Here is a 23,474-nt window from a genome sequence, read left to right on the forward strand (position 1 = left end):
GGTGCTCAGATAGCAGAGCAACTGTGCAGACATCTAAGCGGGTCTGCAGCCTGGGGTCACATGGTCAAATCTGGTCCAGAGGTTGCATGGAAGTTGCCCAAGCTCAAGCCCTGACTCCCTGGCCTCTAGAGACGTGGACTCTGCCTAGTGTAATGTCATCTGTTGCTGTGCAACAAATGAACCCCTAAATCTGATGGTGTGAGACAGCCCACGTTCATTATCTCAGACAGTTTTTGAGGATCAGGAGTGGCTTAGTTCATTAGTTCGGGCTCCAGATCTCTAACGAAGTTGCAGCCAAACTGTCATTTAAAGCTTGACCGGGGCCAACAAGCTCTGCCTCCGAATGGCTCCCGCAAACAGCTGCTGGTGGGAGACCTCCACTCTGGCCACCCCGGCCTCTCCACCGGGCTGCCTGATTGTTCTCACAGTTTGCTTCCTCCATGACGAGTGACTTAAGAGAGAACGCAGGAAGGAGGCTTCATTGCCTGCGTGCCATCGTGGGTGAGAACGTCAGGAAGCAAGGGTCCCTGAGGGTCACCTTGGAGGCTGGCCACCACTCAGGGAGGGGACATCGAGAGGTGGCTGAGCCGCCGGCACCTCTGGAAGGTGAGCACAGAGACAGATCCCAGTGCTCCTTCTTGCACACTTATTAAATGTGTGTGCCCCCAAGGAGGGGCAGGGGGCTTAGTGAGCCGTGCTCACCCTCACTCACCAGCTAATGTATTTTCAATTTGGTCCCTGTGTGGCAAACCAGTTTTAGCCCAGCCGGAAGCCACTGCCCACTTTCCAGGTGGCACTAGTGGCAAAGAATCTGCCTGCCAGCGCAGGAGATAGATGCAAGAGGCACGGGTTGGACCCCTGGGTCGAGAAGATCCCCTAGAGAGGAAATGACACCCCCTCCAGTATTCTTGCCTGGAAAATTCCATGAACAGACAGGTTTGGCAAGCTGTATAGTCCATGGGACAGCAAAGAGCTGGACACAGCTGAGCAACTGACCGCACAGTACACACACACAGGAGCCCGTGCCCAGCCCCAGACCTGGCTCATCCCAGCCCAAGCCCAGTCCCACACTGAGCTCTGATTTTGGCAGCAACTTCTCATGACACCGTCAGGACAGGCTGTGACCCCTGCCTACGGAGACCATCGGATGCTGATGGCTGGGAGTGGGCCCGGGCCCCAAAGTCTAGTCTTCTGAGTCTCTAGCAAAACTCTGACCTTGCAGTGGGCAGAGTGTTCATCCACCACATTGTCACAGAGGATGTCACTGTAGCCTGTGGCTGTCCTGGGTGCCTGGGTTCAGACCCAGCCCACTCGACTGGTGAGAGGTCCAGACTTTGGAATCGGAGCAGTCCTGAGCCCTCCCGGAGGACCGATGTCTGGCTGAGCGGCTTTTGTCCAGTTTCTCGCATTCTCTCGCCTGTCTCTTCGCCCAGCAGTGAGGATGGCGGTGCACACCTGTCAGTGTTGCACGGCTTGGTGGAGAGAGGGAGTGCACACTGCTTTATGAGTCAGGCTGGGAAAAGGCTCGGGAGCTAGAGATGAGCCCCACCCAGGCGGGTCTTGGGTTAGATTTGGAGGTGCTGCCCAGGCTTCACCTTCCCTCAGGAGCTGTCTCCCTCCACAGAAGCTCAGCCGCAGGGACAGAGGGACCAAGGACATCTCCTCCATGAAGCTGAAGCGGTCCTCCTGGGTTACAGGCCAGGTAAGCCCAGAGCCAGGGGACCCAGGCTTGCTCCCAGCTCTGCTGCCCACTGGCCGGCCGGCTGCAGCATTCCAGGCTTTCACCCAGTTTCCTTCTTTGCAAATGGAAGCGATCTTGGTTGTCCTGACTGCTACGTTTGGGTTTCAAGGTGGCCAGCCAGCTGAATATTGGAGAAGAGGCATTTGAAGAGGACAGCCCCCTCTCAGACCGACCCATGTCCAACCTGGAGAAGGTGCAGTTCATTGTGGGCTACGCCATCTTGCGTCCCGGCCTCAGGTCAGTCCCTACCCCCATCATGCCCCCTGAGAACACAGCCCCTCACCAGCTCTCAGCCCTGGGCCCATCCCTCACCTGCTCCCCACCCTGGAGCCTGCAGGCTGGCTCTCAGAACAGCAGATGGTACAACCACCAGGGGTTCTCTAATGCTCTGCATTAAAACCCCTGGGTAAAACCCAGTTTTAGGAAGACAAACTCATCATGGGTTGTTGATTCATCTTATAACCAGCTTTCCTGCAAGACCCTGTAAATGGGCAAGTTCCTCATTTGTTCTGTATGTTTTGCTTTATACACAATTTGCTTTACAGAAATTGTGTTTTTATGCAAATTTTAAGAACTATGTATACTCCTTACAAGGACAGACTACTGTATTTCAGGGGTTCACGTATTTTAAGTTATTATTAATATTTTTAACCAAATTCAAGGAATTTTTTTCAAATGTTTTTTTCTCCTTCGCTCTCTCTCTCTCTTTTCCTTTGAACTCTAATTAAATCTGTAGAAGACTTTTATATTGCCTGTCCCATCCCTAAGGGTCTGTTCATCTGTGCTTTCTTTTCTCCCCTTCTGTTCTTGAGGTTAGATATTTTCTATTAATCTGTCTTCATATTAACTGATTTTTCTTTTGTCTTCCCCAGTCTGCTGTTACACCCATCCAATATTTCTTAAAATTTCAAATATTACATTTTTCAATTCAGGAGCTTGCACTTGACTCTTTTTTTTAAAAAAATAGTTTCTGTTTTGCCAAGATTTCTTGTTTGTTCATTCACTATGAGCATAATGTCCTTTATATCTTTGATCATAGTCATGGTAATTTTAAAACCTTTCCTGATAAATCAATATTTGGTTCATCTTGGGGTCAGTTTCCATTGACTGCCTTTTCTCTTGAGAATAGTCATGTTTTCCTGTCTCCTCATGTGTCTGATACTTGACTATTATTTTCTCAGTGGCCTAGTACTTTTGGGTTGTTATCTTAGACATTTGGGGATGATATGTTTGAAGACTCTCGAATCTGTTGCATTCCTTCAAAGACTTTTCATTGTGGGAGGCAATTAGTTTGGTAGGGTTCAGACTCTGTCTCCCTGTGGTAAGCAGCAGCTGGAACCCCTGTGCAGATGTTTTAGCCTTTGCTGCACTGCCTGGAGTCTGCCTCAGACACGTGTAGACCAGGGGTGAGCCAGAGATTTAGGAAGATTTTACATACAAAATATAGGGCTCCTCCCCTCCCCCAGAGCCAGCCCCCAGCCTGGCCTCCCAGCGCTCTGTGTCTTTCAGGGACGAAATTTACTGCCAGATCTGCAAGCAGCTCTCAGAGAACTACAAAACAAGCAGCCTGGCCCGGGGCTGGATCCTGCTCGGGCTGTGCCTGGGCTGCTTCCCGCCTTCCCAGAGGTTCCTGAAGGTGGGGAGGGGCAGGGGCAGGAGCTGAGGGCGGGGGCAGCACGGGTGGGCCCAGGGCCCTGCAGCAGATGGAGAAATCCCCGCCCACGGCCTGGTTCTCCTGCAGGCCAGGATGGGCAGCAGCGCCTGGCTTTCTTTGGGCCTCAGTTTCACGTCTATAAAAGAGGATGCTCCTCCGGCCCCTAATCAGGATCTGCAGGGCCATCTCACCTGGGCTCCATCACCAAAAGACAGTGAGGTGGTGGATGAAATGGGCATTGAGAAGACAAAAGTGTTTGAGGAATCGGAACCAATGAGAGGCTGGATGCAGCATCTCCCTCTAGGCCTAAGAACTAACAAGAGAGGTGTTTCCAAGTGTTGGAGGCCCCAGGCTTCGCTACTCTAATACACCTTTTGGTTCTGAATATAAAAGTACTACGTAGGGGGCACTTCCCTGGTGATCCAGTAGTTAGGAGTCTGCTCTTTCACTGCAGGGAGCACAGGTTCAGTCTCTGGTCGGGGAACTAAGATCCCACATGTCCTGCAGCCAAGAGGGAGAAAAAAGTAATGTGTAGGCAATGTAAAAAGTCTAACTAGAAGGTAAAAGTCATCCTCACACCCAGAGGCAACTTGCATTACACTTTCTGACCTTTTGTGGTGTGAGAGAGTCATACTTGTGATCACACAGAAAACAGTCTCACTATCGCTCATGCCTCCAGGGACAGCAGGAAGTCTGACCACCCTGGCCATTTGTCCTGGGGCAGCCTTGACACCAGTAAATCCTTCCAGGCTGCATCTTCTCAAAGAATCTCTCTGAGAGACAAAAAGCTTTTCAACACCTTGTTTCAACATCTCATCACACATATTTTGAACATCGGCTCTCCTACAGCTTTCACTTATAAGCATCTTCTCATGTCATAAACTGTCCCCAAATGGCAGCGCTAATGCCACTTGTTAGTGTTCCTAATGCATATTTCACTTTTTGATGGACATTTAGGGTCTATCTTTCAATTTCCCATCACCATAAACACCACTATGATTACAAACTATACATCTACCTTTACCAAATTAGGTCAAAGAGTGAACACATTTTAAAATTATGTACTATTTAAAACATGTTGACAAATGGCTCCTCAGAAATGCTGTGCAGCTGATACTCCTCATAGTGTGACAGCCCCACGTTAATGCACCTTTGCCACCACTATTATCATTTTAGCTTTTTTTCCAGTTTTATTGAGGTATTATTGACATATAACATTGTTCAAATGTAGGGTATACAGTGTTGTGATTTTATGTAGGTGTATATGTAAAATGATTGCCAAGTAATACATCCATCATCCGCAATTACAATTAGTATCATAGCTCCTAGAATCTGGACAGTGAGTAGAAAGCGGCCTCCATTCTAAGTATCTTCGTGCCTTCCCCTTCCTCATCCACCAGTATCTGCTGAACTTCATCGGTCAAGGACCAGTCGGCTACGGGCCCTTCTGTGCTGAGCGCCTGAGACGCACCTGTGCCAATGGGGTGCGCACAGAGCCCCCCTCCTGGCTGGAGCTGCAGGTAGGGGCTGGAGGGGATGGGAGGCAGCCAGTGTGGGGTGGTGGCAGCCCCTGTGACTCCTCCAGCACAGCTCATGGGGCTGCCAACAGGAAGTATGTGCTCTGGGCCCCTCCCTGCTCTTCTGGGCCAGTGGTCCCTGGGAGCCCCAGCTGGGGCTCAGCCTCCCCAGGCCCAGTCCAGGCTTCAAAAGTGCCACCTCCCCCACATCTAAATTGATATTCCTTGGTGGCTCAAATGGTAAAGAATCTGCTGCAATGCAGGAGACCCGGGTTCAATCCCTGGGTCGGGAAGATCCCCTGGAGAAGGGAATGGCTACCCACTCCAGTATACTTGCCTGGAGAATTTTATGGACAGAGGAGCCTGGTGGGCCACAGTCCATGGGGTTGCAAAGAGTCAGACATGACTGAGTAACACTTTCTCTTTCACTTAGGGCCCTTCTAGCTGAAGGGGAAAATCAGTCTTAGTTCCTTAGCTGCATGGTGTGAGTGGCTGCTAACTGTCTAAAGCTTACCCCTCCCAAAGACACTTGCATTTTATATGGTCATGCAAGGTTGTCTACCTAGGCGGCATTCTTGTTTGTGTTGCCTGTGAGTTCTTGCAGGATCCTCAGGAACGGTGCTTCAGACACAGGTAGGGTCTGGCGCCCACTATACCCGTGGCTCCTGGAAGGTACTCATGCTCTGTGCCCTGTGGTGCCCTATACCAGGACACAGAGAGCACCTCCCACCATACCCTGTCCTGTTCTCGCTCTGCCACCAACATCCACAGGACTTCCCTCCTCCACCTCATCTACCTGCTCTGCCCAGAAGCCCTGGAGTTGAAAGTGAACTTGCTGCAGCTGTCTGGCCTGTGCTCAAGCCCTGCTGTACACAGAGAGTAACAGTGGCTTCCTCTGACCCAAAGCGTCCCAGAGTCCAAGACTCTACACTCCTAGAGCTTTTTGATTTTCTGTGATCCTGAGTCACCCAATCTCGCTAAAGCTCAGGGAACTCATGTTAAAATGGGGCCTTCCAGTACAGGCTGCACCCCACGGGCACGGTGCTTAAACAGCTCTTGCCTTGGCGGGTCCCTCGGTTCAGCAGCCATGTCTGCTGGCCAGGACTTCGTAAACGCCTTGCCGAGCTGGGCAGGGCTTCAGAAGGCCCCGGCCCCAGAACCTGTGGGAATGCGCCCGCAGGGGCAGTGGGTTAGGAAGTTTGCCTGGTGGGCCAGCCTCCCATCTCAGAGTTCCAGGAGCTCCAGCGCAGGCAGCTGAGCCGAGGGGCCTCCTGGGCAGAGGACCTGAGTCTTCGTCCGTTCTCAGGCTGTCAAGTCGAAGAAGCACATCCCGATCCATATCAGCTTGGCGACTGGAGAGAGCCTGACGGTCATGGTGGACTCAGCCTCAACGTCTCGGGAAGTCTGCCTGCACATCGCCAACAAGCAGGGGCTCAGTGACCACCTGGGCTTTTCTCTGCAGGTCGCCGTGTACGACAAGGTACTGGCCAGGGGTTTCCATCCACCACCCGCCTCCTTCACACACACAGGGCAGCACCAGCCCTTGTATCACGCCAGCCTAGGCACCACTCTCCTTCCCAGCTGCCAAACACAGATGCAAACACAAACTCCCGCTCACAGACGTGCCGCCTAACCAGGCAGCCTGCTCCCTGGCCCAACACTCACACGCTCAGCCTAGTATCTCACACACACACCTGGAAGGTCCCCTGCTGTGCCTACATCCTGCACCAAGCCCCGCACCCTGGGGAGCTCAGAATCCCACGCACCCATGTGGAGGTCACACCAGTGCTGCCCCATCCTGAACCCCACATCATCGCCCCACCCAGATGCCCTGATCCCCACTCTCAGAACCAGGTATACACACACCAATGAATCGAGGTATTCCAACCCAGTCACATGGGCATGAGCCTCCTGTGAGAGGGGCCGGCAGGGGGAGAGTCTAGGGGTGTTTAGGGGTGAATGACAGGCCACTCCCAATGGGGAGGAGTCTGAAGCGTTCTTGTCCTCTTGATGTCCACACCTCCACATGGGTATGGCAAAGGCAGGTGTCCCCGGGGGCTGACACGCAGCGGTCGCTCACCCTTGCTGCCCTGGTTCTGGTCTCAGTTCTGGTCCCTGGGCAGCGGGCGTGACCACGTGATGGATGCCTTGGCCCAGTGTGAGCAGCTGGCCCGGGAGAGGGGCGAGAGTGAGCGCCAGGCGCCCTGGCGCCTCTACTTCCGGAAGGAGTTCTTCACCCCGTGGCACGACTCCCAGGAGGACCCGGTCAGCACCCATCTCATTTACCGCCAAATCCTCCATGGAGTCTGGCTTGGCGAGTACCCTTTCGAGAAGGTGAGGGGACCACAGCGCTCAGGGCCCCAAAGACCCACCTCTCAGACAGCCTGGGCAAGGGCCCTGTTCCAGGGCAGGGACTTTGGGACAGGGGGCAGCCGGGCTGGGCACCAGCCATGTCCCTGGGGAGGCCGGGTGGGTCATGGAGGGCAGGAGGCTGAGGGAGAGGAGTGGGCCCGGGATGCATCTGCGAGTACAGGTCCCTGCGGCCCTCTGGGAGCAGCTGTCCCTGCCCAGCAGACTCCATCTCCTCCTCTAGCCACAGGCTCACTCAAGCTTCTGGGGTCTGAGGCATCTGCCACCAGCAGCAAAGCCCACCCCCGCCCCCGTCAGCCCTAGGTCCGCCTAGCCTCACCGCAGCAGCTGCTCATGGGGCAGCAAGGCCTGGAGGTCAGGAACGCCACCTTGGAGCCCCAGCACTTGAACTCAGGTCCCACCTGTGCCTCTTCCTGGAGGTGTGGCCCTGGAACGTTAGGTCACCTCTCTGAGCCTCTGGCGCTCTCCTGGAAGGTGCAGTCACCAGAGCTTTCTGTGTGGTTGTGAGACTCAGGGTAGGGGAGCTCACGCACCTGACCTCCTTGGGCAATGCTGTGCCTGTTCAGCGGGTGCAGACCTCCCCAGGCCTGAATCCAGAGGATGAGCTGGGGACTAGAGACAACTGTGGCAGTCCTGGAGGCCTGCCTGGAGCAGGGCAGTGGGCAGGGAGAGGTGGGGGCAAAGGGGGCGTGGGGTCAGAAGGCAGGCAAATAGATGGCTGGGCAAGGTTTGTCTCCTTGGAAAGAACAGGGCAGCTTGTCCCTGTGCTGCGCCTGGAGCAGGGAACCTTCTGTGTGTCGGGCATGCTAATGACTTACACAGGCTCCCGCCCATATGAATCCTAGCAGAGGCTCTGCAGGAACAACCAGGGAGGTCATCTTTGCCCAGTGAGGACTGGGGGAGACAGGGTAAAGGCCTTGTCCACAAGTGAAGGACAGAGAAACCTGATGTCCTGCAGTCCGCGGGGTCACAAAGAGTCGGACACGACTCAGTGGCTGAGCAACAGCACTCACCTCACTCAGCAGTGCTGGGGCTCCACCCAGGCCCCAGAGCTCAGTCCCGCACACTCACTGGCTCATGCAGGCTGAACAAGGAGCATGCAGACACCCGCCTTATCTTCAAGCTGGGCTGCTGGGAGACTCCGGCCTGCCGACAGGAGCGCAGCCCATGTTGGGCCCAGTCAGGGCACACAGGGGCTCTGCTGTGTTGGGGGAGGGGCAGGTGCTGCCTAGCAGGTCCTCTGCTGTGGGGGGTGAGAGCTCAGCAGGGGCAAGGCTTCTTGGGGGAGAGTGGGCTCTCACATGCACACCCCACCCCGGCTCCTGTGTGTACCCCTGGGCTGTGCAGGAGGAAGAGCTGGTGGAGCTGCTGGCCCAGCACTGCTACGTGCAGCTGGGTGCCTCGGCCGGGAGCCAGGCCATCCGGGAGCTGCTGCCCAGCTGTGTCCCTTCCAAGCTGTACAGGACCAAGACCCCAGAGAAGTGGGCCAGCCTGGTCACCACCACCTATGCCACGGTCAGCCTCCCCACAGCCTGTGTACTCTGGCTATGCAGCTCTTTTTGGAGGTGGTGGGCCCCTTGGTATTTAGAGGGGCTGGAGATCCCGACTCACTGAGGGGATGGAGACTAACCTCCCAGTCACCATAGCCCTATATCTCCAGGTTTAAACAATCTCATTCAGGTTCACCCCCCTCACAAGATGGCATCTTGGCGGGTCTGGGCAGCTCAGTCTTCCACTGATCTCTACTACAGGGTCAATCTGGGCCCTGGCTTTTGGGTACAAGAAGGCATCCCCAGCCGCTGACCATGAGCACACCCTCACCCTGGCCCCAGTTCCGCGCTGGGCCTTACTGGTGTCCCCTTGCTGGGCCCTGAATGCCCGGTGCTGGCCTGGACGGCAGGGAGGGCTGCCCTTCCTCTGCGCCTGCTTGGTCAGCCCGCAGCAAGTAAAGGTGGTTCCTGGAGGCTCACAGCCTCTTCCCCAAGAAGACAGCCATCTGACTTGATCCCCCTGCTTCTCTTCCCCTCCCCGCAGGGTTGTCCCAAACCACCCCTCTGTCAGAGCCTCCTTCCTCATAGAGTGCTTTGCTCTGCAGTGTGTCCTGAGGGTGCAAAGGCACCTCTAAGGGCTGGTGGGCTCCTTGCTGCAGCTGCTGCTGCAGAAGAGCTGTGCATGGGGTGAGGCGGGTGGAAGGGGGAGGATAAAACCCTCTGGTTAATGCTTTTGTGTGTGTGTTAGTCACGCAGTTTTATCTGACTCTTTAACACCCTATGGACTGTAGCCCTCCAGACTCCTCTGCCTGTGGAATTCTCCAGGCAATAATACTGAAGTGGGTAGCCATTTTCTTCTCCAAGGGATCTTCCTGACCCAGGGATCAAAGCCGGGTCTCCCGCTTTGCAGGCAGATTCTCTACCATCTGAGCCACCAGGGAAGCCTTCCCCAGCTTCAGTTACCCTGTGGCACTGGGAGCCAAGAAACAGCAGGACAGGCAGCCGGCAGTTCAAAGGCAGTGCAGTGCTGGTTTGTCAGGTTGACGGCCTAGCTGCAGGAGATGAGCCCCAGGCGCATGGCTCAGATAGCAGGGGTTGCCCGAGTTCAGGGCGGGGCAGGGAGGGTGACCGATGCAGTCTGCACTCCGGCCACAGGAAAGGAGGTGCTCAGAGTGGGTTTGCAGACAAGGGTCCTGTGCGCATCTGCAGTGGGGGAATGCAGCTTGCTTTGTCCTGCTCGTCAGGAATCACAGTACACAGCTCTGAGGAAAGGCTCCAAGGAGTCCTGCAGGAGAGAAGCCCAATTGTTTTGCCTAATATTCCTCACACAAGCTTGGCCACAGAAGCTTTGTTCCCCAAGGCGGTCGCTATCATTTCTTGGGGACAATCCTTGAACAGGAATTTGGGGAAGCAAACCTTGAGGATTATTTTTGTTGTTTCCCAGCCCAAGCAGATGTGTTTACAGGGGAGAGGCCATGGACTTTTTAGGGCTAGTACGAGGCAGAGGAGACAAGAGATGCACATGAACCCGAATGAACAAGAGTAAGAAGTGGCATCGTCATTTTGGGGAAGGGGAGATGGGGTGAGAGTAAAGAATTAGGAAATTTACACCACTGTTTTTTCCAAAGGGAACATAAGTTTCACTGATGTTTTTTCAGTAAACACTAAAATGTGGACATTACCAAATAACCCAGAAAATAAGACAAACACAAAGAAAAAGGGGAGATCACCAATAGTATCGCGTCAAAGGGCTCCTCCCTCTTAACACTGCAGTACCTATCCTAGACTGCTTTAGTCTCATGGACACAGCTGACATGTGCATATGATTGGAATGCAAGAAACACACTTTTTAAAAGAATAATAATTTGTTTTAATTCGAGGCTAATTACTTTACAGTATTGTGGTGGTTTTTGCCATACATTGACATGGATCAGCCATGGGTGTACATGTGTCCCCCATCCTGAACCCCCTCTCACCTCCCTCCCCATCCCATCCCTCTGGGTCATCCCAGTGCACTGGCTTTGAGTGCCCTGTTTCATGCATTGAACCTGGACTGGCAATCTGTTTCACATATGATAATATGCGTGATTCAATGCTATTCTCCCAAATCATCCCACCCTCGCCCCCTCCCACAGAGTCCAAAAGACTGTTCTTTATGTCTGTGTCTCTTTTGCTGTCTCACGTATAGGGTCATCATTACCATCTTTCTAAATTCTGTATATATGCATTAAAATACTGTATTGGTGTTTTTCTTTCTGACTTACTTCACTCTGTATAATAGGCTCCAGTTTCATCCACCTCATTAGAACTGATTCAAGTGCGTTCTTTTTAATGGCTGAGTAATACTCCATTGTGTATATGTACCACAGCTTTCTTATCCATTCGTCTGCTGATGGACATCTAGGTTGCTTCCATGTCCCAGCTATTGTAAACAATGCTGTAATGAACATCGGGGTACATGTGTCTCTTTCAGTTCTTGTTTCCTTGGTGTGTTTGCCCAGCTGTGGGATTGCTGGGTCGTATGACAGTTCTATTTCCAGTTTTTTAAGGAATCTCCACACTGTTCTCCATAGTGGCTGTACTAGTTTGCATTCGCACCAACAGTGTAAGAGGGTTCCCTTTTCTGCGCACCCTCTCCAGCATTTATTGTTTGTAGACTTTTTGATAGCAGCCATTCTGACCGGCGTGAGATGATACGTCATTGTGGTTTTGATTTGCATTTCTCTGATAATGAGTGATGTTGAACATCTTTTCATCTTAGCCATCTGTATGTCTTCCTTGGAGAAATGTCTGTTTAGTTCTTTGGCCTATTTTTTGATTGGGTCATTTATTTTTCTGATGTTGAGCTTCATGAGCTGCTTGTATATTTTTGAGATTAATTCTTGGTCAGTTGCTTCATTTGCTATTATTTTCTCCCATTCTGAAGCCTGTCTTTTCACCTTGCTTATAGTTTACTTCATTGTGCAAAAGCTTTTGAGTTTAATTAGGTCCCATTTGTTTATTTTTGCTTTTATCTCCAATATTCTGGGAGGTGGATCATAGAGGACCTGCTGTGATTTATGTTAGAGAGTGTTCTGCCTATGTTTTTCTCTAGGAGTTTTATAGTTTCTGGTCTTACATTTAGATCTTTAATCCATTTTGAGTTTATTTTTGTGTGCGGTATTAGAAAGTGATCTAGTTTCATTCTTTTACAAGTGGTTGACCAGTTTTCCCAGCACCACGTGTTAAAGAGATTGTCTTTTCTCCATTGTATATTCTTGCCTCGTTTGTCAAAGATAAGGTGTCCATAGGTGCGTGGATTCATCTCTGGGCTTTCTATTTTGTTCTACTGATCTATATTTCTGTCTTTGTGCCAGTACCATACTGTCTTGATGACTGTAGCTTTGTAGTAGAGCCTGAAGTCAGGCAGGTTGATTCCTCCAGTTCCATTCTTCTTTCTCAAGATTGCTTTGGCTATTTGAGGTTTTTTGTGTTTCTATACAAATTATGAAATTATTTGTTCTAGTTCTGTGAAAAATACTGTTGGTAGCTTGATAGGGATTGCATTGAATCTGTAGACTGCTTTGGGTAGTATACTCATTTTCACTATATATGAATATGGTATTTCTCCATCTGTTTGTGACCTCTTTGATTTCTTTCATCAGTGTTTTATAGTTTTCTATATATATGTCTTTTGTTTCTTCAGGTAAATTTATTCCTAAGTATTTTATTATTTGCATTGCAATGGTGAAAGGACTGTTTCCTTAATTTCTCTTTCTCTTTTCTCATTGTTAGGAAACACACCGTTTTAAAAAATTAAAATGGAATCATCATTAGACAGCTTTCAACCTGCTTCTTCACTTTGCATAATAGTTTGGGCCCTTACTTCTGTGTCACTAAATACCAATCTGGTTTTAAGGGCTGAAGAGTGCTATATTCATGAGCTATAATTCATTCACTGGTGACTTTCAAGGTCATGTCCCATTTTCACTGTTAAAATGATGAACTGAATCTCTTTGTAGATAAAACTTTTAAACGCTTGATGGTTATTTCGTCAAGATCAATTTCTTGAAAAGGGATTTCAGAGTACAAATGTTGGGTTTCCCAGGTGGTGCCTGTGGTAAAGAACCCGCCTGCAGGAGACATAAGAGACATGGATTCAGCCCCTGGGTTGGGAAGATCCCCTGAAGAAGGACATGGCAGCCCACTCCAGTATTCTTGCCTGGAGAATTCCATGGACAGAGGAGCCTGGCAGGCTACAGTCCATAGGGTCACAAAGAGTCAGACATGACTAAAGTGAATGAGCATGGATGAATGTTCTAAAATCCCTGATATGTGTTTCAAAGTGCCAGATCTCGGGATGTGTCCATTTACATCCCCTGATTCAGTATATGAATGTTACCCAACCATCTTTTAAGGAAGGAACAAGAGAAACAACATTTTATCCAACAAACCATAACAGGAAAGCTCAACTGGATGTTACAGATCTGTGAGGATGGGAAGAGGAAAGGGTGAAGGTCAGATAGAGCCAAGGGTGAGGGAGGGAGGAAGGTGAGACAGGACTGGGGAGGGGGATTGAGATGAAGGTCCCTGAGAGACGCCTGCCAAATGTGTAGAAGAGAGGCAGAGTGGAGCACCACCAACACACAGACAGACGCCAACGAGGGCCTCGAGCGCGGAGCAACATGTAGCCGCAGGAGGCCGGTGTTGGTGAGAGCCAGCCTGAGCCCACAGACGGGGGCCGCAGACACGGGCCCACAGACACCTGCACGTGCCCCTCATTGTCTTCCAGGCTCAGGCAGCGAGCAGCAGCCTGGCCCTCCGGCCCTCGGGAGCTCTGATTCTAAAGTGGGGATCAGAACCACCAGTGATGGGCCCTCCCCAGCCCACCAGTGTCCCTCACCTGATTCTCACTGACACTGGCCTGGCTTTAGGTGGCAACTTCACAGAATGATCTGGCAAATGAGTTCCCTGGGCACCGGGTGAGGAGTTAGCTGGGGGATAAATGATGGAGGTGACTCATCATCGCAACCTCCGTGCAGGCTCCCTATACCCAGAAGCAGGCCAGGCCACTGACCGTGCAGGAGCAGGTGGTGGACACTGCCTGCCTGAAGTGGCCACTGCTCTTCTCCCAGCTCTTTGAAGTCACCACACTCTCAGGTAATGGTGTCTGATGTATAAGAGGGTGCCAGTGGGCCCCCACCCTGGACCAGCCCTGGCTTCACACCCCTCTCTCCTTCTGCCAGGCCCCCGACTGCCCAAGACTCAGCTGATCTTGGCTGTTAACTGGAAGGGGCTGTACTTCCTGGACCAGAAGGAGAAGGTGCTCCTAGAACTTTCTTTCCTCGAGGTCATGAGTCTTATCACCAACAGGTGGGTTCTCCGAGGGAAGCCCCAAACCTGCCTCTCACCACAACCTCAGTCCTTGAGGCTCCAGGAGAGACTGGGAGAGGGGTGGGGCACACTGTTCCTGGGGGCCCGACTGGCTCACACCGCATCATACGTGTGGCATGATGGCCATTGGCTCAGGCCCCGCCCTCCACTGTCCTGAGACCAGCAGTATGTTCTCACACCACCGATTGCCCCCTCGAGCTTCATCTAGAGCCCAGCTCCCCTGGAAAGAGGCACATAAGGTTGCAGCCTTCAGGGCATCCATTCACTTCTAGGTTCCTTCTCTTCTCGCTGGTGGGTACTGCTCACGTGGAGGTGCCAGCAGTCTGGGAGAGGGAGTGAGGGACAGGCCTGTGTGTGCAGGGTGTGGAGCAGAGTGAGGACCACCTTGCATGCCAGGCGTGCCCCAGACACCCCTCCCCCAGCTCTCATCTACTGAGAAGGCCCCCACGCCCTTCTGGAAGGCCTGCCTGTGCCCTGCCGGAGCCCCTCCTTGATTAAAACGCACCCTAGTGTGGCATGACCATTATAGTCATTCCCAGTGTGCAGGGCACATGCTGGCACCACTCACTGAGGCGGACTGTGCTAGGTGCTCTCTTCTATTCCAGTAAGTCTCCCCATCACCTCACACTCTGCAGATGAATAAACAGAGGCATGCAGAGGGTAGGTGCTTAGGCGCTCAGTCGTGTTCGACTCTGCGACCCCATGGACTGTAGCCCGCCAGGCTCCTGTGTCCATGGGATTTCCCAGGCAAGAATACTGAAGTGGGTGGCCATGCTCTCCTCCAGGGGATCTTCCCACCCCAGGAATCAAACCAGGGTCTCCTGCATTGCTGGCGTATTCTTTACCAGCTGAGCTACCAGGGAAGCCCGCAGAAGCTGGGTAGCTCACCCAAACTCACCCAGGCTGGTACACCATCTCCTTGCCTGCCCAGAGCTGACTCCACAGACAGGCTTGGCACCACCACTGCCTTTGAAGCCCATAGAACAGGACCCTAAGCTCTGGCTCATCTGCCCACGCACACAGAAAGTCCGGGGCTAGGGCAGACCCATGCTCAGCCCCAGGCCCTGGATGGCTCCAGACACACTGGAGTTTCCTCATCTGTAAGAGGGCTTCATGGTGCGATGGTTGGCTCTCTGGACTCTGTAACTTGGGCAGGTCACCCCTCAGGCTGTTGAGGGGTGGACCCAGGGGGAGGGTGGGGCAGGCCTCTGGTCACATTGCCCCCTTTCCCCCTCAGGGAGGCCCGGGGTGGGCAGAGGCTGACGCTGTCCACGCTGCATGAAGAGGAGTATGAGTTCCGGTCCCCCAGCAGCGTGGCCATTGCCGAGCTGGTGGCCGTGTTTCTGGAGGGCTTGAAGGAGAGGTCCGTGTTCGCCATGGCCCTGCAGGACAGGAAGGCCACAGGTGCCCAGCCAGGCGGGGAGGGGGCCCGGTGAGGGGCTGCTCATGTGGCTGGTGGGAGGGCGGCTTGCTTGTTCCAGGCCCTGGTGGTCACAAAGCAGGCGGAGGGCAGGGACTCGAGCAGAGAGAGGGAGAGAGGCCACAAAGTGCTCAGGGTCACCCATGGGCAAGGCCCTCCCTCCTGCAAGATAAGGGAATTCAGGAGGGCTCTCAGCCCCTCCAAAGTGAAGGGCACCGAGGGATGTCCTTCTTCTGGAAGCAGGGGGAGAGCCAGCCAGGCCTCCAGCCCATGCAGTGCACACCCTCCCCTGTTACCCAGTGTTGCAGGCAAGGATTGGTGGCTCAGAGGAGGAACGCAGCTCACCCAGGGCCGCATAGCTTGCGGGTGGGGATGGGGGTGGGGTGAGCTTCCCTCAGCACAGCTGGAAATCAGGCTTCAGAAAGTAGGGGAGCTGGGGAGGGCTGTGCACAGGGTCTTAACTGCCCTGGAAACATCAGCAGAAGCTTTGTCCCCATGGCCCATCCCATCCTCACAGCAGCCCCAGGAGGGAGGGGTGATATTCTCCATTTTACAGCTGAGGAAACAGGCTCAGACAGGTCACTTAGCTCCTGGGCAGGGTCGGTGACAGCCTTCCGGTCCTCTGTCCCCTTGGTCCATCTGCCTCACAGCTCCCTGGCCACTTCCTGCTCAGGCCTCAGAGCAGGTCTTCCCAGCTTCTGCCTGCCCAGCTGTGCCTGTCCAGGCCCCCCGAGTGCCTGAGTTTGGGGAATCCTAGCCCCAGTCACTCTGAGAGTGGCCTTGGGCCTCCTGTTCTGTGTCCCTGTTTCCTCACCTGTCGGAGGGGATGGCCCACAGGATGCCAGCAGGGCCTCTGGCCTCCGCTGAACCCTGGGGAAACTGTCTCTCTGTCTCTTGTGTGTGTCTGTGTGACCGTAGAGGATTCCACCCTCCTGCCCTTTAAGAAGGGGGACTTGCTGATCCTGACAAAGAAGCAGGGCCTTCTGGCCTCTGAGAACTGGACCCTAGCCCAGAATGACCGGACCGAGAAGACGGGACTGGTGCCTACCTCCTGCCTCTACGCCATCCCGACAGTCACCAAGCCCTCAGCACAGCTGCTGGTAACTCACGTACTCGCCTGCCCTCAGCTGGGCACCCCTGGACACCTGGGGAAGAGGCTGCGATGCCGGGCCTGGGGTCCTAGCTCAGGTGCCTGGGCCCCACCCCCAGAAAGCCTGGGCGTCATGCCAGCCCTGCCAGCCCCGCCGCCGCTCTGGGAGAGGCAGGAAGTGCTTGTGCAGTGAGTGGCTGGGCCGCCACCTGGCACTCAGCAGGCGTTCAATCAGTGCACACCCCTCCCACCAGGGAGCGTCCTGGGGGTAAACCCGTCTTGCCTCAATGTTGTTTAAAAACCCTGACCCAAGGAGGCTTAAGCCTCCCTACCCCTGACAACCACGCCACCCCAACCCCCAAGACCAGCGCCTCCCCCCGCAGGGAGACAGGACAGACAGGCCCCCCAAATGCATGTACGAGGGCCAACCGTGTGCCCTGTACCGCAGCACGGCATCCAACACCGAGGCATCTCCCCCTCAGGGAGACTTGGACGAATGATGGCTTGATGGCAAGTGTGCAAAGTGCCACCAAGAAGCAGCACTTGTTACAGGAGCAAATTCTAGGAGGGGGCTCACCCTGTCCAGGAGGACTTCCCTGAGGGTCAGACACGTCAGTGACGAGGCCCGAAGGAGGTGGGGGGCCAGGCCAGCAGGGCCAGGCTGAGGGATACCCCTGAAGAGAAGTGCCCCAGGAGAGGGGAGCCTGGTGGGCCTGAGCGCCCCCTGAAGAAAAAGGAAACAGGTTCAGAAACATCGAGCCACTGGTTCTGGGTTCTAGAGCAGGAGACACAGGAGGGGTAGGTGCAGGCCTGTCCAGCCCTGCGGCCTGACCCCTCCCAAGTCTCTGAGGACACTTGGCTAGGAGGAGCCTGTGGGTGGGGCCTTCTGGACACCCATATCTGTGCCCCACCCCACCCCCAGAGCTTGCTGGCCATGTCACCGGAGAAGCGGAAGCTGGCGGCCCAGGAGGGGAGGCCCACAGAGGCTCCCCCCGAGGAGCAGCCCGAGGAGAACCTGCACACGCTGGAGGAATTCTCCTATGAATTCTTTAGGTGCACACCCTACTCCATCCCAGGCCCTGCCCCAACCAGCCCTTCTGTGCTCCCTGGGGACTCAGGTCCATGAAAGCAGATGCCGCGCCCACCTGGGCTCCCTGGGCAGGGAGGGGGCCCTCTGACCCTGACATGGCCCACCCGTTTCTTAGCGGAGTGCTGTGGGCGCAGAGGGCATCCCTGTGGGGCCCACCCTGGAACCCTGGGCTCTCTCTGCACTGTGTGTGCATGGCCCATGGTGGGTAGGTACAAGGAACAGTGCACACCCTGACCCTGGCCCCCATCCCCACAGGATCCCAGAGAAGGAGACCGTCAGCAGAGCCGTGCTGCCTCTGGCCCGAACCCGGGGGCAGCTGTGGGCCCACTCGGCCGAGCCCCTGCGGCAGCCGCTGCTCCGGCGCGTCCACGCCAACGCTGAGCTGCGGGATGCTGCCTGTCAGATCTTCATCGATATCCTTTCCCGGCCAGCCTGCCCCAGCCCCACACCAAGCCTGTGGGCACGGGCCCCACGGCCGGCCCGCCTGAGGGCCAGGCCTCTCAGGGCAGGGGGCTGCTCAGAGGCAGTGAGGTGCCCTGAGGTTGGGGGGGATCAGCTCCGGGCCAGACTCAGGATCGGTGGTGACGGGCGCTGCTCCTTGACAGCCGCACCCATCCTCAGGTACATGGGTGACTACCCATCTCGGCAGGCCTGGACCTCCCTGGAGCTCACCGACCAGATCTTCTCATCAGCCCTCCAGGAGGCCGTCCTGCAGGACGAGGTTTATTGCCAGATCCTGAAGCAGCTGACGCACAACACCAAGAGGTCTGTGGGCAGCGGGGAGGGATGGAAGGCACAGCGGGCACAGGGTTGCTGTGCCCGGGGCCCCCTTGGTCCTTCCCCCAGCCCCTACCTTGTAAAGGCAGCCTTCGTTGTAACACTGGGCGGGGGGTGTTGGGACTTTTTGCCCTGGGCCGTACCTCTCCGACCCTGTCTCTTTTGTCCCCTGGCCTCTCTAAACCTCAGTGCTCTCCTCCACAAAATGGGCACAACAGCACTCCCTCCCCTTCTTGTGAGCAGGAACACTTTGGCGGCATTGGCAGCAGGGCAGTGGCCTCCTTGCCCAGGGCCTCAGGCAGGCCTCTGCTCACGTGATAATCCTACATAGAGCCCCATCTCCCTGCAGTGCTGGCGGGCCGGGCCTCCAGGAGGGGCCCCTCCTGGGCTGACCTGTGCTGCCGCCCACAGGTACAGCGAGGAGAGGGGCTGGCAGCTGCTATGGCTCTGCACCGGCCTCTTCCCACCCGGCAAGGCGCTGCTGCCGCACGCCCAGAAGTTCATAGACACGCGGAGAAGGAAGGTGCTGGCGCCCGACTGCAGCCGCCGCATCCAGAGGGTCCTGAGGTGAGCCTGCCAACTTCTAGGTGCCCCTGGAACGTTGGTCTGGGAGTGCCGGGCGAAGGGGGCAGCCTCCAGTCTCCCAGAATCGTGTTCCAGTGGGGACACCCACCAGAGGAACCAGACTCAGCTTCCTCTCTGAAGTGGTATCACTCTGGGGAGATAGGACCCAGTCCCAGCCACCAGGGAGGAAGACACAAAGAGAGGCCCAGGAGAGCTGCAGGGAGGCTGGAGGGGTTGGTGGAGTTTCTTGCCATGAGTGGCCACCTGGGTCACGAAGAGGCCCATACCCGATGCCCGGCTATGTGAAGATGGGAACACGACCCGCCCTGCCCGCTGGTGGCCTGCCCAGCCTGGTTCTCTCCCCACGTGTGTCCTCCAACCTCGGGGCTCCTGGGAGATGAGGCCAGGCTGGCCTCTACCGCCTCCTATGGGGCATGTGCCCAGCGCCTCCACAGGGCAGCTCCCTGCCCTGACCTCCACCATGCACGTCTCCGGGCTTAGCTTCCGTTGTGTGCATGGCACATAGCTGAGCTAGAGGCTGGTGCCGGGGCCGGGCCTGGGTGGGGGTGGTGGGTGGCCCGTGCAGCACGCACTTGGCTCTAGGACAGGGCCCCGGAAGCAGCCGCCGCACCAGGTGGAGGTGGAGGCCGCTGAGCAGAACGTCTCCCGCGTCTGCCACAAGGTCCACTTGCCCAACGACACGAGCGAGGTGAGCCTCCCTGCCCGCCCCCGCCCCCAGGGCTCACAGCCAGAGCAAGGCACTTCCCCACTGGGGTCACTCTAGGAGGGCTGGGGGACGCCTACGGACACAGCTGTGTGAGTTCAAACGGACTGTCTCCCCTTGTGCGCTCCTCGCCCTTCTCCTGTGAAAATACGGCTCCGCTCTCGCTGGCCCCCACCAGCTGCGTGCTGGGCGCCCTCAGGAGCTCCGCGTCATGCAGGGGACTACTGGCCCCCAGGAGGCTGTAGTATGGCGGGGAGTTGGGATGCCCCAAAGGCATCGGGGGCCTTCCAGGCCAGGCACAGGGGTGAGGAGGCCAGGAGGCTGGGCAACGAGGCTGAGTTCCAGGGCCTAGAGACCCCTTGGGGCTTCCACCCAGTCCTGGAGCCACAGTGAGCAGGGAGCCCATGAGGTGCCTGTGGATGGAGCCCAGTGGGCTGTGGGGACAGCGGAAGAGACAGGCGCGAGGTGGGAGCGCACACGGGCGTGCTCAGTCGCTCAGTCGTGTCTGACCCTGTGCGACCCCATGGACTGTAGCCCACCAGCCTCCCCTGTCCAAAGGGTTCTCCAGGCAAGAGTGCTGGAGTGGGTTGCCATCCCTTCCTCCAGTGGGAGACCCTGGGCTAAATGGCAGCAGTGGAGGGAGAAGTGGGGGTGATGACCTCACCGCCCTCCCCAAGTGGACTGTGGCCTGGAGATGGCAGAGCCCATGATGGGAAGTTCCCAGTCTGGCTGCAGGCTCTCAGAGCAAGTGGAAATAGCCAGGCCTCTTGGGTACCCTGAGACAGTGAGCCCTGTGACAAAACAGTACACACATCTAGCCAGGTTTCTAGAGGGATAGTCTCACCCTTCTCAGGACAGGGCACGCCCAGCCTTAGCCAGCAGAGCTCAGAGGGTTATCTGGAGCTGAGCCAGGCTGCCTCTCTGACCAGATGCTGGAGGTGGGTGCCAACACCCGGGTGCGGGACGCCTGTGACAGCATCGCCGCCCGGCTACAGCTTGCCTCCTGGGAGGGCTGCAGCCTCTTCATCAAGATCGCAGACAAGGTGTGTGGCCCACAGGCCAGGGGGCGGGAGGGAAGGCAGTTAAGGCGGGTGGGGGTCTCCCACCGGCACTGGGCCAGCCCCGCCGAGGTTCACAGGCACACAGGCGAGAGGGGTCACGGAGCCCCAGGGTGACACCTGGCCTCCTGCACACCTACCTGCCTGCCTGTACTCTCGTCTCCACCTGCCCCAGGTCATCAGCCAGAAGGAGGGAGACTACTTCTTTGACTCCTTGCGGCACGTGTCCGACTGGGTAAAGAAGAACAAGCCCCAGAAGGAAGGTGAGCAGAAGGTTCTGGGAGCCAGGCTGGGGCCACAAAGGAGGGTGTTGCTGGGATGTGAGGTGAAGCAGAGCTTGTCTGCCTCCTGGGCCAGGGTCAGACAGCTCCCCTGGACCCTCCCACATGGCCCATGTTCATTCATTCCCCTCAGGTGCCCTGGCTCGTGGGTATGGCCAGGCCTGGGGCCAGCCAGTGAGGCCCTGCCCTGAGAGCTCTGCCAGCTCGGGCAGGGGCGGGCATGGGGCAGGCCTGGAACACATGGCCGGACTTTGGGGTGATGAAGGGTGCACGGGGGCAGAAGGGAGTCTGACCCTGCAGGGAGATCTGGGAGCGCCCACTCGTCCTGAAGGCTGAGGAGGGGCCGGGGGCCAGGGAGAAAGAGGCATGGAGGCTTCCCAAGGGGGAGGTCATGGTAGCAGACACAGCAGCGACGTGGGAGGGCCAAGTGGCAGGGTGCAGGAGGGGGGTAAGGCCTCAGAGCCTGCCTGGCCAGGGACAGGCTCTGTGCTCACTGCTGCCCCTGCCCAGGGGCCCCTGTGACCATCCCCTATCAGGTGTATTTCATGCGGAAACTGTGGCTCAACGTGGCCCCTGGGAAGGATGTGAAGGCAGACACCATCCTTCATTACCACCAGGTACCGGGCCACCTCCTGGGGGGTGTTGGGGCCACTCTCGCTCAGTCACACCTGCCCTTAGAGTGGGACATGGCCTCTTTGCCCAGGGCCACCCACCTCCCGCCCAGGGCCTCGTGGTCGGTCAGGGTTCTGGAGCCAGGAGCAGATGGAGAGCAGTGCCCTGGGGCAGTGGCACCTGCAGACAGCGGCTGTACCCTCACCTGCAACATGCCTACCAGCAAGGGGAGGGCCCAGAGGGTCCCGAGCCTGCCAAGTGCTAGGCCTTGCCCTGAAGGGATAGACAGGCCCGGCTCTGAGACAGTGAGGCGTTGGGGAGCCCTACCCACGCTCAGCCGTCTCCCCTCCGCTGGAAACCTAACCCTGAGGACCTTATCTCTCTGAGGCTCCGTTTCCTACATTCTACTGGGCTACCACTTGAGCGCAAAGCTGGGGGTGGCAGGAGCCTAAAGTCCAGCTTTCCCTTCACCCAGGAGCTGCCCAAGTACCTGCGTGGGTTCCACAAGTGTTCCAGGGAGGATGCCATCCACCTGGCCGGCCTAATCTACAAGGCCAGGTTTGGTGATGACCGGCCCCAGCCAGCCAGCATCCCCAAGATCCTGCGGGAACTCGTGCCTGAGAACCTCACGCGCCTAATGTCCCTGGAGGAATGGAAGAAGGTCCTTGTTGGGGGCTGGGGAGGGGGCCCTTAGCTGCTGCCACCATAGGGGTCCTGCCCACGTGTGGCTGTGGGAAGGTGGATTGGGTCTGCCACCCGCGGCCTCAGGCAGCGGCCGTTGTTCTGGCCGGGGCTGCAGGGCCTCAGGTGGTGGCCCAGCCAGGCTGTGGTCTCCACTGAGACCTCACTGGCCCTGGCTTCCCCTAGAACATCCTCCTGGCCTGCAACAAGCACAAGGACAAGACAGTGGAGGAGGCCAAGGTGGCCTTCCTGAAGTGGATCTGCCGCTGGCCCACCTTCGGGTCTGCCTTCTTCGAGGTGAAGGTAGGTGGCACCCCAGACCTGCTGTCCTGGCCAGGCAAACCCCACACAGCTCTGGCCCCGGTAGCCTGAGCTTCTCCTGCAGACAAGCCACAGGCAGGGCCACGGCCAGGTCTGGGAGGGCATGCATGTGTGCGTGCGTCTCAGGGAGGGGCTGTGATCCCTGTGACGCCCTCTCTCCGCAGCAAACCTCGGAGCCCTCCCACCCAGACATCATCCTCATCGCCATCAACCGGCACGGGGTCCTGCTCATCCACCCCAAGACCAAGGTAGCAGAGGGCCCTGGCAGGGCCGGAGGGGCCCCTGTGCAGGGGGGCTGGGCGCCCGTCCTCCTACACGTCGGCCCTGGGCTCTGGAGGATCCTGGGCAGCAGTTCAGCCCCGGGGCCCCTCAGGCCTCCTGGGCTTTGGCTGGCTCTGACCCACCCGCGTGCTGTGGCCGCAGGACCTGCTCACCACCTACCCCTTCACCAAGATCGCCAGCTGGAGCAGCGGCAGCACCTACTTCCACATGGTGCTAGGGGGCCTGGGCCGGGGCAGCCGCCTGCTGTGTGAGACCTCTCTGGTGAGCTCCAGGCCCGGGGGGCCTTCCGGGGGCCCCATGTCCCTTTTCCCAGCCCAGACGCAAAGCGCCCAGAGGCTCTGGACAATAGGTTTCCCACAGCCTGACCCCTGATGCCACCAGGTGAGTTGCTCATGGGAGGGCCCGGCTCCCATGCCTGGCAGGGACAGG

The 23,474-nt window shown here is 56.6% G+C and overlaps 1 protein-coding gene across 1 annotated transcript in view; it reads left to right on the forward strand.

The window, feature by feature from the left end:
• The window catches only part of MYO7B (myosin VIIB), a 77,148-nt gene that overhangs the window by 53,098 nt on the left and 576 nt on the right, over positions 1–23,474 (forward strand). Inside the window, exons 24-46 of the mRNA XM_018065839.1 lie at positions 1,625–1,702; positions 1,851–1,978; positions 3,251–3,377; positions 4,796–4,915; positions 6,219–6,392; positions 7,019–7,246; positions 8,630–8,797; positions 13,794–13,911; positions 13,998–14,124; positions 15,383–15,549; positions 16,484–16,665; positions 17,578–17,708; positions 18,001–18,158; positions 18,357–18,510; positions 18,934–19,089; positions 19,690–19,795; positions 20,740–20,853; positions 21,044–21,131; positions 21,660–21,766; positions 22,237–22,422; positions 22,629–22,745; positions 22,928–23,011; positions 23,187–23,306. Coding sequence (XP_017921328.1) covers positions 1,625–1,702; positions 1,851–1,978; positions 3,251–3,377; positions 4,796–4,915; positions 6,219–6,392; positions 7,019–7,246; positions 8,630–8,797; positions 13,794–13,911; positions 13,998–14,124; positions 15,383–15,549; positions 16,484–16,665; positions 17,578–17,708; positions 18,001–18,158; positions 18,357–18,510; positions 18,934–19,089; positions 19,690–19,795; positions 20,740–20,853; positions 21,044–21,131; positions 21,660–21,766; positions 22,237–22,422; positions 22,629–22,745; positions 22,928–23,011; positions 23,187–23,306 — 3,138 coding nt within the window. The remainder of the gene's footprint in view (positions 1–1,624; positions 1,703–1,850; positions 1,979–3,250; positions 3,378–4,795; positions 4,916–6,218; positions 6,393–7,018; positions 7,247–8,629; positions 8,798–13,793; positions 13,912–13,997; positions 14,125–15,382; positions 15,550–16,483; positions 16,666–17,577; positions 17,709–18,000; positions 18,159–18,356; positions 18,511–18,933; positions 19,090–19,689; positions 19,796–20,739; positions 20,854–21,043; positions 21,132–21,659; positions 21,767–22,236; positions 22,423–22,628; positions 22,746–22,927; positions 23,012–23,186; positions 23,307–23,474) is intronic.

This window comes from Capra hircus, chromosome 2 (genome assembly GCF_001704415.2).
Source record: "Capra hircus breed San Clemente chromosome 2, ASM170441v1, whole genome shotgun sequence".
Classification (NCBI taxonomy): domain Eukaryota; kingdom Metazoa; phylum Chordata; class Mammalia; order Artiodactyla; family Bovidae; genus Capra; species Capra hircus.